The sequence below is a fragment of the Meles meles genome, chromosome 8 (genome assembly GCF_922984935.1).
Source record: "Meles meles chromosome 8, mMelMel3.1 paternal haplotype, whole genome shotgun sequence".
NCBI lineage: Eukaryota > Metazoa > Chordata > Mammalia > Carnivora > Mustelidae > Meles > Meles meles.
Genome location: NC_060073.1, coordinates 60,429,476 through 60,444,696, shown reverse-complemented (window position 1 = coordinate 60,444,696; position 15,221 = coordinate 60,429,476). Strand labels below are relative to the sequence as shown.

Genomic DNA, 15,221 nt, shown 5'->3' with positions numbered 1-15,221 from the left:
TTACCCTCACCTCTGCATTTAACACTGGGCTTGGTAAGCTCTCTCAGTAAGTGGTTGTTGAATGGGCAGTAGGGAACTGGGTTTGTGCTGATAAATAAAATGTAAAATATAACCCCTCCTTTCTCTGTCTCTTCAATAAACTCTTTTTCCAGAACTACTAACGTATAGCTACAGAGCTACTTTAAACTTTTCTTCTTCTGCCCATCCTCTAGCAGAGGTGCTAATGGAAAATAAGTGAAGGGTAAGCCCTGTAGCAAAATGGAAAATGGGTTTCTGCACAAATGTTGTTGATTTCCACTCTTTCCCAGTATATAGTGCAGTGAAGTCTCTTCAGATGGCTATCTTTCTGCACTATTTGTTTTGCTACCTTCTGTGTATTGGAATTCCCCTTCTATTTGAATTCCTTGGTATGCTTTAAGATGGTAGTTAGAATGTAACCTCCTAGGGGCACCTGGCTGGCTCTGTGGAGTACACAACTGCTTGATCTTGGGGTTGTAGGTTCCAGCCCCAATTGGGTATAGAGATTAGTTTAAAATGAAAAAAAAAAATCTTAAAAAAATGTAATATCCTAGAAATGATGTCAAGAAGTACTATAAAAATACTATTTTGTGGAGTATCTGCTGGCACAGTCAGTAGAGCATGTGGCTTTTGATCTTGGGGTCGTGAGTTCAACCCCCACTTTGAGCATGGTGCCTACTTTTGAAAAATTGTTTTAATACTATTTTATGCTATGGATGGGGTTATCTGGAAGTTTCCTAGTAGGTGAAAGTCTCCATATAGCAGACTTTAAGAGATCTACAAAACTTTATAGCTGGGAGAGACCTGCTCTCATCCCACTGCCCTCATTAAAAAGAGCAACTTTTTGCATAATTGCTATCTTTTTGCTGTCTTAAAATATTGCCTATTATCTAGTCCTGGGCTAGTTTCTAAACTAGTACTTTCCATATTTAGACTATTGAGAAAATGGGACACATAAGTAACAACTGTTATCTAAAATGAAAAAAAATGTGTACTTACCATTTCCTTTTGATCACATAATGTTGGATGATTTCTCATTTTTGGAAAGCAGCAGAATAAATCTTAAACTTTAAAATATAATTACTTGACATCATAACCTTCTTAAAGACTTAAAGATACTTTATTTTCTCTTTAGGTGGTACGGGACTATAATCTTCAGCTGTTTTTACAAGAGAATGCTGTATTTCACAAACCCCAGCCTTTCCAGTTCCAGCCCTGTGACAGCGATACTGTAAGGGAATTCCAGATTTTCATTCCATTTGTTTTTAAGCTATGTTTGTGCTCAGATAACTATTATCCTTGAACTAGACAGAAAAAGCTGAGTGTGTCTCCTTAATTTCATAACAGAATTGTAAGTATGCAGAGAAACGGCCATTTCTCCTTTCTAAAATGTGACTAAAACCCAGTATCTTTATGTTAGCAACTTAAATGAGGTTAAGTTCTAAGACATGTAACTAAAAACCTGCAAACTGAACAGAAAGAAGAAGAAAATATGTTCATTAAATTTTTTTTTCAATTCAAATATAAATTATACTTTCTATCCATGAAATTCTTCTCGTGGACACCCTTCCAAAGAAACCAGTGGTTAAATTTTAACCAGAATAAAAATCAATAAACAGAACAGTGAATGTGTGCCTGCACATATTTTGGTTGGCTTTATAAAAAATTACAGACCCTTTTTCATTCCTTTCAGATTTCCTAGAATATCAGAGCATTAACATAAATGCTCAAATTGGCAATATTTTAAAAAGCAGATATTAATCATGCATTTTATCCTTCAGTTTATGAAAAATGTTTGCCATTATTTGAATTAAAAACAACAGAACGAAAATGCAAATTTGATAACATAAAAAAAGAAGACAATCAACTTCTGCAAGTTAAGAAAGCGCATGTTGGCATATCTAGCACATTCTTTCAATGTGGGCAAGCCAAGAGAGAAGTCAAATTATATTCGTAAGGTCTTTTAGTAAACATGGAATCAGAACCAGGGGAATTTATGATATCACAGTTTCATGGTATCAGTTTAATACATCTTTACTAGAGTTATCTTTATTACTTTTCTTACATTTAAAGGAGCCCTGTTCGTGGCTATATAAAAAAATATAGGAAATCAGCATTTACCTCTAGATTATAACCGTTGCCCTTTATGTTAGTGCCTTTTTTAATCAGTCAGCTTTTTCTTAATGACTCAGCGACATCCTATAATTTGACTTCTTTACCTGAGAGGAATGAAGCATTAGAAGATACAGGGTGTGGACAGGTTCACCAAGTTGACTGAAAATTGCAGCTAATTCAAGATTATTTTATCTTTGCCCATTTTCCTCAGAAAAATAAGAATAACAGTAGACTCTCATTTCACTTGTTCAAGGCCCAGCTACAATCCGAAATCCTATTCTGTTTCTAGACACTGTGCTAAATGTTCTTAGCTGCATGTCCCTGTTTGCCTTAAAGTTCTAACTATGCTGTTTTCTGTCCTTGTGCAATCTTTACTGGGCAGAGTTTAAAAGCTGCCCAACTGGTGGATATTGAGCTCTCCCCTGTCAGTGCTCTGAGAATGACCATAGCTGAGGTATATGGGGGTGTGGGCCAAGGGTGGGGGAGATGGGATGTGTGGGTTTGCATGTTAATGAAGGGTGGAACCTAGTATTGGGATTAAAAATGTATTCGGGTGTGTAATGGGCCACTGATTGTGTAAACTGGGGCTTTCCATTTTCCTATATAAATTAAGCATTTCCTTCCCTATTTATAGTGAAAGGATTGAACTTCTCATTTTTCATCTTGTCTAAAGCACCTTTGTTTTCCTGGAGAGGCATGTTGGAAAGAATTGTAGAGCTAATCTTGCCTTTATCAAGGGGAAGCTGAAGCCTTTTTTAATATAACCCATTTCAAATTGTAATATTTTTCCTGCAGAAGTTGAAAACCAGATAAGAGCATACAGTCAGAATATTACTGTTAAAGTTAACTAAGGCTTGAAATGATTGTACCCTTTTTGTTTTTTGACTTATCTTTACATTATCATTTTATTTCAATATATGATTATTTTGATTCATGCTTTAGAGTGACATACCAGAAGAAACTGGCCAAAATGGCTTTATAAATACGCAATTATTTCTATTTTGTATAACCATAGAATTAGATTGGGAAGCTTAGTGTTAACTATAATATCATTACAAGTGACAATGATCAGTGGCAAGTTTCATCTAATGTAGTAACTTAGTAGCTGTCTCCTGGTTAACATTGATTTTCTTGCCCTTATTTCCATATAGTTATTGATTTCTACAGTGTCCTTTCTTTGTATCCTCAAATACCATTTTTCAGATGATACCAGAAAGTTGAAAAGAGTAATGTTCACCTTTCTTTGCTGAAAGGAGATTTTTTTTAATTTTGCATACCATATTTCATTTAATTTATGTTTTTATGATTATTAATTTTGAGTATACATATATATTTATTGGCCATTTTGTATCTTATTTTGTGAAATGCTTTTTTTTCTTTATTTCTTTTCAGTGTAACAGAATTCATTGTTTATGCTGAAAGGAGTTTTTAATGCAGGTTTTTTCTAAGAATATGAGATGTACCCTAAAATTTCCCTAACTCCCAAAAAGAGGATTTTCTATAAGGGAAAATTGACAAGTACATATATACTAGGATCCCAATTTTGGAGAGTCATTCAGCTGTCACATGGGTCATATTTGTTTTAGAAATTAATCCAGGTATTATAGAATGAGAAATCATGAGCTTTGCAGTCAGATCCTGACTGTGCCATTTGCTGGCTGTGTTTATTTTATTTATATGTTTATATATATATAACCTCTCTGATTCAGCCTTCTCCTATGTAAATGTTGAAGACTTTAATCTATTTGAAAATTAAATGAGATACTTAAGCATTTGACTCAGTACCTGGCACATAGTAGATACAGAATAAATGTTGACTGTCTTTTTTCCCCCTATCTTTCCACAAAACAAGCATATTTGATTTTTTTAGGTATTGTCCCTAATTGCTATAGGAAACAGCAAAATATCAAATATAGGAGACATTATAAAGATTATGAAGTCTTGTAACGCTTTTATATTCATGGTACCCCTGCACTTAACTCTCTTATTGAGTTGGCTGAAAGTCCCTTGGGACTTCTGTTCTTTTTCATTCCACAGTGTGGATCTCATCAACATATTTCTTAACAGTTTGTACGCCTAAAAAGCAATCAGTATGGAATAAACAGCAGCAGTAGCTAACAATTAGTGTCCGTTCCCACCCCTCTTATAGTTTTCGGCACCTCTGCTCTACATACACCTCGGTGTTTGTCCCTTCCATTACCAGAACTAGTGATATGTGCCCTTAAGGACATTTCCTCATGTCCAATGAAAAGGATCTCCTATCCTATTTAACCTGGATGGGGAATAATACAGGAAACACACATGTTTGCATTTAAGGCAGGAAAAACTTACGGAAACTTTCCCCCCATATTTCCTGGTGGGGATGTGAAGACTTTTTCCCTTTTACCTTTCCTGAACTGCAAATAACAAGATCTTCACAGATACCATAAGCTGACATTTTTATCATGGTATCACAAATATAAAAAATAGCTGACAGGGGTCCCTGGGTGGCTTAGTCAGTTAAGTGGGCTGACTTTGGCTCAGGTCATGATCTCAGGGTTCTGGTATCAAGCCCCGCATGGGTCTCCCTGCTCAGTGGGGAGCCTACTTCCCTCTTTCTCTGCAGCTCCTCCCACTTGTGTGCGTACACTCTCTCTCTGTGTCTCAAATAAATAAAGTCTTTAAAAAAAATTAGCTGACAAATTTTTTGATGTATGATCTTTTCCTGTTATTTTAGCCACTAGTTGTGATATTTATTTCTACCATCTTAAGATTAAATATTAAGTAAAATGGCCAGTTGCTGTAATTTAAGACTTTTGCACATTAAATTTTTGCTAAGAGGGGCATTTTATGCATTTATTAAAAATATGTACAATACATGTAAATCAAACTAACATGCTATATGCCTTAAAATTATATAGTGATGTATGTCAATTATTTCTCAATAAAACTAAGAAAAAAATATTTACCAAAAGTTAACCTTGTCTGTAAAGACTAATGGGACCAGTATACTCTACAGGGAAACTACTTCAAAATTCTCATTGTTAGTGAGTGGTTTTATCTGCTGATGGAAGTCTTGTATTGCCTATAGCATTGGCATATGAACATGAAAGCACTGTGATAGAGAATTTGTGGAAAATCCTCCTTGTGAGTAAGTCGGTACCATCCTTCTATACATATATATACCGACCACAGTATCCAAAAATGAAAGGCTCTGATTATAGACTAAAGTGTTGCTCTCCAGAAACAGCAGTGCTGGCAGTCAAGTGTTCAGAGGGGGTTGTCCTAAGTTCTTCAGTCTTTCAAAAAGGACTTACTTGCTTTTCATAGAAAACCTACCATCTATATACTGAGTCTTTGTGCTTTCTCTGGATTTGATGCATTTTCTAACCATCTGTAGGTATCTGGAGCTTCCCACAGATGCCTTGGTGAAGTACTAACACAAAAGAGCCTGGGAGTTCACTTTTTTAATCTAGCCTGTGATTATAGCTCTTAAAGCAGAATCTCTGTGAGAGCTGCCGGAGTAAAGGCATACTCCTCTTGTGGCTGTTCCAACCAGTCAGGCTCTAGATATATCTAGAGAGTGTCAGACACAGTGGTTTTGTTTTTGGTTTTTTGTCTTGTTTTCATGGCATGACTGAAGGACAGGTTTTTCTCTTAAATTTACCTTTGGTATCTAATAGCTCCCGTTTGCTTCCCAGAGGGACTACACACACTCAACCCAGTTGTGAGCTCCTGCTACTCTCCGAGTATAGTCAGAATAAGTTATGATTCATGAAGAGCGCTGCTCCACTCCTTTCCAAGTTGTATGATATATTTAAAATATGTGACTTAGAGGTTCACAGTCTCCCAACAAAAGCCTTCAGGTCAGATGTGTTTCAAAACTTAAAATTTTTCAGTGCTCGCTTCAGCACCATATATACTAAAATTGGAACAATACAGAGAAGTTTAGCATGACCCCTGTCAAAGATGACATGCAGATTCATGAAGTGTTCCATATTTTTAAAAAATAAAATCTTGAAAATGAATAAATAAAGTAACATAGATATCCTGGATTTTTAGGGGCATCTGACTTGCTCAGTTGGTAGATGATGGGACTCTTGATCTTGGGGTTGTGAGTTTAAGCCCCAAGTTTGGCGTAGAGATTACTTAAAAATAAAACATTTAAAAAAACAAAATAACAGACTTTTTCAGGTTTTAGAAGGGTGATCCATATACCATATATTGTATAACAACCCTAAACAAGGGGAAGGACCTCATGATCAAGCATAGTATTTTTGCAGTAAAACATATGAATAGTTATACCAAGTGAAATAAATAAAAACTATAAATAATGTCTCTTTGGTTCAAGTCAAATTTTGCCACACCTGAGCTGTGACTCCAAGCTTACCTAAAACACCTGTGATTTTCAGAGCATTGTGAATTTCAAAATTTTAGGACCATGAACCTGTATAAACATGAGTACTAGACATATAATAAGCTATGCAGATCCAGATGCTTTTTACTAAAAAAAAAGCTTGTTTTACTTTGAAGAGTAAAACAAGTAAAAATAATTTTCTTGAAATAATTAACAGTATATTATTAAATTTCATAAAAACTGAAGTGGATTAAATATTTAACACAATAAATATATACCAGTAAGCTGAAAAATACTAGTACAAATCCCTTGAATGAGGGTTAATAACTGGATTGTTCTTGGCATATGACATTGGCTTGACAACCCTAACATTATCTTTTGAAATTAGGTTGAAATGCTAGTATTTTGCTATGTAAATGCTAGTTTTCATTCATTATGTATGACCATCTCTTTTTCTCTCTTTCAAATGGTTATATTTTGGTAACAGACTTGGAAAATTATGACAGTGTTTCTTGTATGAAATCATCTTTTCTATCCCTACTCAATTTGCCCTCTGAGCACATGGTCAGATGCCTGTCTTAACCTTCTATGCCCTTATTTTAATCCTAAAGTGAACTGAAATCATATCTTAAGGACAAATAGTTAAGATGACTTAAAAACTGATAGTATCTAGGGGCGCCTGGGTGGTTCAGTGGATTAAGCCGCTGCCTTCGGCTCGGGTCATGATCTCAGGGTCCTGGGATCGAGCCCCACATCAGGCTCTGCTCAGCGGGGAGCCTGCTTCCTCCTCTCTCTCTGCCTGACTCTCTGCCTGCTTATGATCTCTCTCTGTGTCAAATAAATAAAATCTTTAAAAAAAACAAACTGATATATCTAGAATAGTAAAATGTTAATTTCTGTCATGTAGTTCTTTAAAGTTATTTAATAACTATAAATTTAAAAAGACTAGTATTTATATTCTGTAAAAAATTCTGTAGAAAATTTATATTCTGTAAAAAAATTTATATTCTGTAAAAAAAATTGGGAACTTTCAAAAAATTTAACATTGCGAAGGCTCTGAAGGCCTTTTTAAACTCATATGAAACATGGCCTTTGTTTTTCTAAAAACGAAGTGAAAGCAAAAGCCGTCTTACCTCTAAGTAAATGGCCTAGCCAAAGCTTCATTCAAAGGAAATTTGTATTTTAACAATATCTTCTTCAATATTACTGCCTTTATTTTATCAATATTGGTATTAACTATATAGAACAATTAGTGAGACAATACAGTTGTAAGGTAGCAAGGAATCTGAAGTCAAAGAGAACTCAATACAAGCTCTGCATTCACCACATACTGGCTTAAAAAAAAAACACATACACTTTCTAAGCCTAGAATTCCATACCTATAAATTGAGAATCATTGTTCAGATTATTTTGAGAGCTAAGTAATGTTTGTAAAGCAGTTAGCACAGAGCTTAAATATGCAATAAATAATACCCTTTTAGAAAAAAATAACATAGCTGTATAGTTTCCTAATTATAAAAAAAGAATGATGTAGAAAGTTTTCACCTGAACTGTTACTGTTTAAAGGTAACCGCTGAGGCGCTTGGGTGGCTCAGTCAGTCGTCTGGCTTGGTTTTAGCCCAAGTCATGATAAGCTCTCAGGTTGTGGGATTCAGCAGTGTTCGGCTCTGTGCTCTACTTGAAGTGGAGGAGTCTACTTGAAGATTCTCTCCCTCTGCCCCTCCCCCTATACGTGTGACCTGAGATTTGAAGGACAATACAAAAAACAATAAGGAAGTTATTTTACTCAGAGGGAACGGAAAAAGATCCATCTGCTTCTGTATTTTTTTTTTTACTAAAATGTGTATGATTTCTAAAATCTGATGTTTCCAAAGATCTCAAAAGTCACATTTAGTTGACCTAACTTGCAAATACCCAAACTGACAAATGAAAAACTACCAGTCCTGTACTTAAAAGTTGATAGGAGGGGCACCTGGGTGGTGTGTGTTAATAAGCCTCTGCCTTCAGCTCAAGTCATGATCTCAGGATCCTGGGATCAAGCCCCGCATTGGGCTCTCTGCTCAGCGGGGAGCCTGCTTCTCCCTCTATCTCTGCCTGATGTTCTGCCTGCTTGTAATCTCTCTCTCTCTCTCTCTATGTCAAATAAAAAAAAAAACTGCTAAGAAAATGCTTGTATGTCATTTCTCTTCAGTTTTTAAATTATTTGAATTTTAATTTATTTGAATAAATTATTTGAATTATTTTTGTGCCACCATTTTTCTGAGAATTGTGGCATTATTACATATGTCTCTTTTAAAAATAATCAAGTTCAATAAGTGAACTTTTTCAGAGCTAGGCTATAGTGCTTTTTGATACATGATTTTTAAATTCTCATATTTTGCTTTAGGCAGATAGCAATGTGCTTTAAAATGTTGTGCTTAATAGCTTATATATGTTACTATTCTCTTATGTTTCAAATGCATTTTTAAGAAGTAAAGGGAAAATGTTAAGAGTTTGAACTAGGGATCAAATTAGCTAACATTTCAAAAAGAAGCAGTCACTACCAGTTCCTTTGGTAGAATCAGCCACCGCTAACACCACCATCTGATCTACACTAGATCCCAATTTATGGCAATCTTGGATGGTAGAGGTGGCATTAGAACATTTCTCTGTGTGTTGTTTAATATCTGGGTTGTGTTTGCCTTGTATGAAATTTTCATTTGTCTAGACCCTGAGTTATAGGTAGCTTCCACATTTCTTTCCATGGCTTGATTTAGGAAAAAAAATTAATTTGAATTTAAATCACAGAATCACATCTCCCAATCAGTGGCATTTGTTGTCTGTCTTAATCGTTGGACACTCCCATCTGAGCAATAGTAAACCCAAAGAGAAAGGGGGAAAGGCCCTATCTATACTTCCCCAGCTCTTAAGCACAGGAAATACTCAGTGAAAAGGTAGAGATTATGTGTGAGCAACTAGGGCTCTGACCTTCTGTAGCCAGTACACATTTAACACACTTACCTATTCCTAAAATGTTGTTCAGTGATAAAAATATAATTTCTCCATCAGTTGTCTTCTTTCTCCTCAATTCTGTTGCGTATAAGTTCATTCTGTTTGAGATCTGCCTTGATCTATCAGTATACCTTCAGTCTTATTTCTAATTCATTCTTTGGGCTAGCAAGAACCTAGGAATTATGTGGAATTTTTTACTAATATTAACAATATTTTGTTTCAGGTCATTTTCAGCTGGGTGTCTAGCATTAACAATTCCCGCTTATTGGATACTTAATTATATAGTTAGTGTAAGAGAATGTTTATAATATGAGCTACTTTTATCCTAACAACCCCTATGAGATTGGCATTTTCACCAATTTTCAAATGTGACTTAAGACTCAGATTAAAAACATGTCCAAGATCATAAACATAATAAAGGACTTAGAATGAAAACTAAGTCTGTCTGACTTAAAAACCTATGCCTGGGCTCTTCAGAATACACATTTCTTGCATTCCATTTATACATTAGATTCCTCTGGTTAATGTAGATTGCATTTGCAATCTGCATCCACCTTTTAACATTATAAACCTTGACTTCTGAGAATGGATTAAAATGTAAATGCCTAGGTCCTTTTACAAAGCAAAATATAATAATAAAAATGGGTCCCAGATTTCTAATAGCCCAAAGAATGAATCAGTTGTGAAATCGGTTAGATTTTGATTTTGATTCTTTTGCTCTATTTCAGTGCATTTATCATTGTATAATCTAGCTTTAGTTGAAATGTCTGCATAGAGTAAAAGTTTTTGAACCTTGCTTATAATCCCCCCAACAGAAATATTAAGTTTTTGATACAGCCAAATTCTACTTACTCTTCCAATTTTGAGCTGTGTGGCCTTGCAAAAGTGAGTTTTCCAAGATTTTCCCACTGTAAAATTTTGCCTCTTTTTTGTATTAAAATCCTCTTGGATTAATTCATATTTAAGAGATTGTTTGTTTTCCTAATTATTTGATGTTTTTTTCCATGGGTTCTTGAGAGTTTAGAGAAAATTAAAATAATTTAGTGGTTAAGAGCTCTAATTCTGAAATCAGACTTATATAAATCAGAGTTGTAACATGTAATATCTGGTAGACACTAGACATTTTAACATCTGAGTTTCCTTTTCTGTAAGATGACTATATGAATCACCTCATGAGGTTGTTATAAAAGTTATGTGAAGCACTTTTCACGATACTTTTGTGTAGGAGGGGCTAACTATTAATACTGCTAATTTAAATTTTGCAGTTTGTCCTTTGTGAAACAGAATAGTAGTATTTTAGGGCTAGAAGAAACCCTTACTGATCATTTAATGAAACACCACTCTTATATGATATTAGAGTCCAGAGGAAGGGCAAAATCTAGTTTGAGGGTTTTTGGTGAATTGGTGATGGACCTGAAACTAATTTAATAACTTAAACCTAGTATCTTGGGTGCCTGGAGGCTGAGTGGGTTAAGCCTCTGCCTTCGGCTCAGGTCATGATCCCAGTGTCCTGGGATCGAGTCCCACATCAGGCTCCTTGCTTGGCAGGGAGCCTGCTTCTCCCTCTGCCTGCCTCTCTACCTACTTGTGATCTCTCTCTGTCAAATAAATAAATAAAATCTTTTTAAAAAAGTCAAAAAAAAAAAAAAAAAGCCTCTGCCTTCAGCTCAGGTCATGATCCCAGGGTCCTGGGATCGAGCCCCGCATCGGGCTCTCTGCTAGGCAGGAAGCCTGTTTCCCTCTCTCTGTGCCTGCCTCTCTGCCTACTTGTGATCTCTCTCTCTGTGTGTCAAATAAATAAATAAAATCTTAAAAAAAAATAAACCCAGTGTTTTTGTGGACAAGAGGTTGTGCTATTGTTATTGTATTGTTTTGTTCTCTTCACTTTTATCCATTGATTCTTTTTTTAAATCCCATTAAAACAATTGAGTTGTTTCCATTTTACCTATGTAACCATTTTAGTATCATGGTAGGTTGGCATAAATACTTTCTTTTTTCTTTGTTTAGCTAACTTTTTTCCCACCCAAAATGGATCAGTCCACAGTATTAGAGGTGAAGCTCCAATATTAAACAGTGCAAACTGAAAAATCCTGTGTTCATTTATGGTTTCATACCGTCCTGCTAATGTTCTGATATGAGACATTGCTTCCCACAGTAGTGGAGCAGGGCTTGTTTTGAGTGCTGATTAAGTGAAGGCTCTCTGGTCCACCTACAAACTGTAGTGATTTCAGTAGGCATAACGATTTTGGTCTCTGTTCTCTCTTATGTTGTAGAGCCGACAATTAGAATCGGAAACTGGGACCACAGAGGAGCACAGTCTAAACAAGGAAGCTCGAAAATGGGCCACACGTGTGGCACGTGAGCACAAAAACATTGTCCACCAACAGCGGGTAAGTATAATAGAGTCTTAGGCGACATTTAACTAATGGCAAACCAATTTAAGGAGTTGAGTTTTATTAATGTGAAAAACATCTTTATGTTTTTTCTGTAATTTCAGCCACTCAGCAGTATGCTCTCAGCTATCTACTTAGCTTGGAAATTCCTTAAGCCTTTCAAGCAGCAACACAGTAATTTATTTTGCCATAAAATTTTCTAAGAAAAGCTAGTGATAGTGTATTACCGTCTTTCAGGTAGGAGAAGAGACATGCCTGTGTTGAATTAAGCTTTTAATGACTGAGATAAAATTTTTGAAGACTTAATTGTAGAGTCCATGAAAGTGTATCTTTAAGGGGCACCTGGCTGGCTCAGTCGGTAGAGCATGCAACAGAGCTAAATAAAATTAAATTAAAAATTTAAAAACTAAAATTAAACACCAAAAAAATGTATATTCAAGGCTAAACTCTAAGCACAAGGTATAGTAAACTTTTTATAATTTCCATTTATTTATAACTTTTTCTTTACCTTCACATCCAACTTATTAAAAGAATTATTCATGTCTAGGTTTCCTAACCTCACGCTTATTTTTTAGCCCATAATATTTGGACTTTTCCTACTTTCCCTTCCCTCACACTTCATACAGACTTCACTTGCCAAAATCACCAGTGGTCTATGTTGCTAAATCCAAAATGGACACTTTTATTTCTCAAAACCTGTTGGCAGTTTCATCATAATCAACAACTCACTTTGTGTTGAAAAACCCTCTTCTCTAGTTACCCATGACTTAACATTGTCCTGGTTTTCCTTCTGCCTCTCTAGCCATTCTTATATTCTTTGATAGGTTTTTTCTCCACTTCATATTTAAATATTTAAATTCCTTAGAGTTCTGTATTAGGCTCTTTTCTTATTCTTTATTCTCATTATAGGCACTCTCAACCAATGCCATGGTTTCACTTACCACAAATCATAAATTAATATCTCCAACATTAGACCTTTCTTCTGTGTATACATATATCCTCTTGCCTGCTTTGACTTCTTTTTACTGTCTCACAGGGATCCTGAGTTCAATGCTCCACTAATCTAATGCTGCAAAACAAAACACCTCAAACTTAATGCCACAAAAAAGAGCATTTTTAATTGTCTCTTAGCACTGTGGAGATTGGATGGACTTAGCTTGCCACTTGTCACTTGGGAGTCTCCCATGTGGTTACAGTCAGATAGTGACTGGTGCTCAAGTCACCTCACAGGCCTCCCCACTGAAATCTGAAATATCTGGTGCTTGGAACAGGAGGACTTGAACAGCTGGGAACTAGAACAGCTGGAGCTCCTCATGCATCTCGGTCTCTCTGTGGTCTGTCCAGCACAGTGGCTTCACCTTAGCTGTTACATGGTGGCACAGGACCCCAAAGGTTTGAGTCCCAAGAATAAGCCAAGTAGGAACTGTGTTATCTTTTTTGGCCTAGTCTCAGAAATAACATGATATTACTGTGTCATTTTTTTGTTAACTGGCAGTCACAAAGGCCTGTTGTTGAGGTTCAGGGAGAGAGAACATAAACTCCACTTCTTGGTAGGGAAATAGCAAGGTTCTAGAAGAATATGTGGAGTGGGAAATACTGTAGTAATTTTTTTTTTTTTTTTTTTCAAAAACACAGTCTTGGGGCACCTGGGTGGCTCAGTGGGTTGAGCCTCTGCCTTTGGCTCAGGTCCTGATCCCAGGGTCCTGGGATCAAGCCCCACATCGGGCTCTCTGCTCGGCAGGGAGCCTGCTTCCTCCTCTCTCTCTGCCTGCCTCTCTGCCTGCTTGTGATCTCTGTCAAATAAATAAAATCTTTTAAAAAAAACACAAAAAAAACACAGTCTTCCAGTCTACCTGGTTATAACAGTTTACATCCCTCTTGCATGCAAAATAAAACTCCCCTCTTTACCCCAAATCCCCCCAAACCTGGTGTCAAACTACAGTATAAATTTCAGAATCTGGTCATGTAAATGAGATTCATAGAGAGATGAGGTTTCTTGAGTGCAGTTTCTCTAACACAGTTTATCTCAAAGAATTTGTGAACTAGAGAGACAAGTTCTCTGTCTACCATATAGCCAATAAATAGTAATTAGATGAATTACTGCAGCTTTATACTTCAAAATGTTAAACACATAAGAGACTTTTTTCATTAAAATGCTCTACTATAGGGGCGCCTGGGTGGCTCAGTGTGTTAAGTCTCTGCCTTCGGCTCAGGTCATGATCCCAGGGTCCTGGAATCGAGCCCCGAGTCAGGCTCTCTGCTCAGCGGGGCGTCTGCTTCCCCCTCTCTCTCTGCCTGCCTCTCTGCCTACATGTGATCTCTGTCTGTCAAATAAATAAATAAAATCTTAAAAAATAAATAAAATGCTCTACTATATTTGAAAATAAATGTTCAAATATTAAAAATATGTCTACTTTTTCTCTCTGTTGTCAAGGCATATTGTATCTTTCTGCTAGGAGATAAATACAGGCAGATTTCAACAACTTTTCCATTTCTTAATAACATGAGCTATGATAAGCTTTAATTTAGTAAGGTATAATTTAAGCAACAAAATAAAGGGGTTTTTTATTTTATTTATTTATTTATTTAAGATTTTATTTATTTATTTGACAGAGAGAGAGAGATCCCAAGTAGGCAGAGAGGTAGGCAGAGAGAGGGGGTAAGCAGGCTCCCTGCTGAGCAGAGAGCCTGATGTGGGACTCGATCCTAGGACCCTGAGATCATGACCTGAGCCGAAGGCAGAGGCTTAACCCACTGAGCCCAGGCGCCCAAGGGGTTTTTTAATACTGAAACCGGTTCTGCTTTTGGCCATGATAAAGCACCATAATAAATTACCATGGGATCACACTTAAAAAAACATAGAATTATTAGCCATATGATCTCTTAGGTTTTCTGCCTAAAGGCACTTTCTATATTGCAGGGCAGGAAGGGATAACTTAAGCAGGGCACCACAGACTCAGAGTTGAGATGACAGAGATCAGAGTTCAGAGTGGCTGAAGTGGCATGAATTTCAGGGCAAAGTACCAGACAATATGGAGTGCAGAGAAAGAATCCAAAAATCGACATAGGTCCCCCCTTCATTCTGTTGGTGAATACTAAACCACACGTGCATATGATGAAGTTCCACAATACAGGGTAGGGACTGACAGAGATAACCTGAAGGATTCCCAGAGGTCACACAGGTCTAGGATACATTCAGGTTGTGATTAGCCAAGGTTGAGACTTCCCATGGATCACCTGGGGCATTCAGGAGACTACAAATAGATCATACAGTGGTTCCAAGGCTAACTTGTCTTGCAGTAGGGCTACTTTAGAACTAACCTAACAGAGCTTTAAAACAGGCTTCAAAAAGATCAAACTAATCTACA

General features: G+C 36.3%; 1 protein-coding gene and 1 non-coding gene across 3 annotated transcripts in view; both read left to right on the top strand.

Annotated features, from left to right (window-relative positions):
• FCHSD2 (FCH and double SH3 domains 2) overlaps positions 1-15,221 on the top strand; it is a 284,199-nt gene that overhangs the window by 226,642 nt on the left and 42,336 nt on the right. Inside the window, exons 10-12 of one of the 2 annotated variants that reach the window (XM_046015694.1) lie at positions 1,154-1,249; positions 2,516-2,587; positions 11,734-11,850. In XM_046015694.1, coding sequence (XP_045871650.1) covers positions 1,154-1,249; positions 2,516-2,587; positions 11,734-11,850 — 285 coding nt within the window. The remainder of the gene's footprint in view (positions 1-1,153; positions 1,250-2,515; positions 2,588-11,733; positions 11,851-15,221) is intronic. The other variant, XM_046015695.1, reaches the window with a different exon arrangement.
• Positions 6,011-6,116, top strand: LOC123950131. The gene has a single exon (XR_006820135.1). It is a non-coding gene; the product is annotated as a U6 spliceosomal RNA (small nuclear RNA).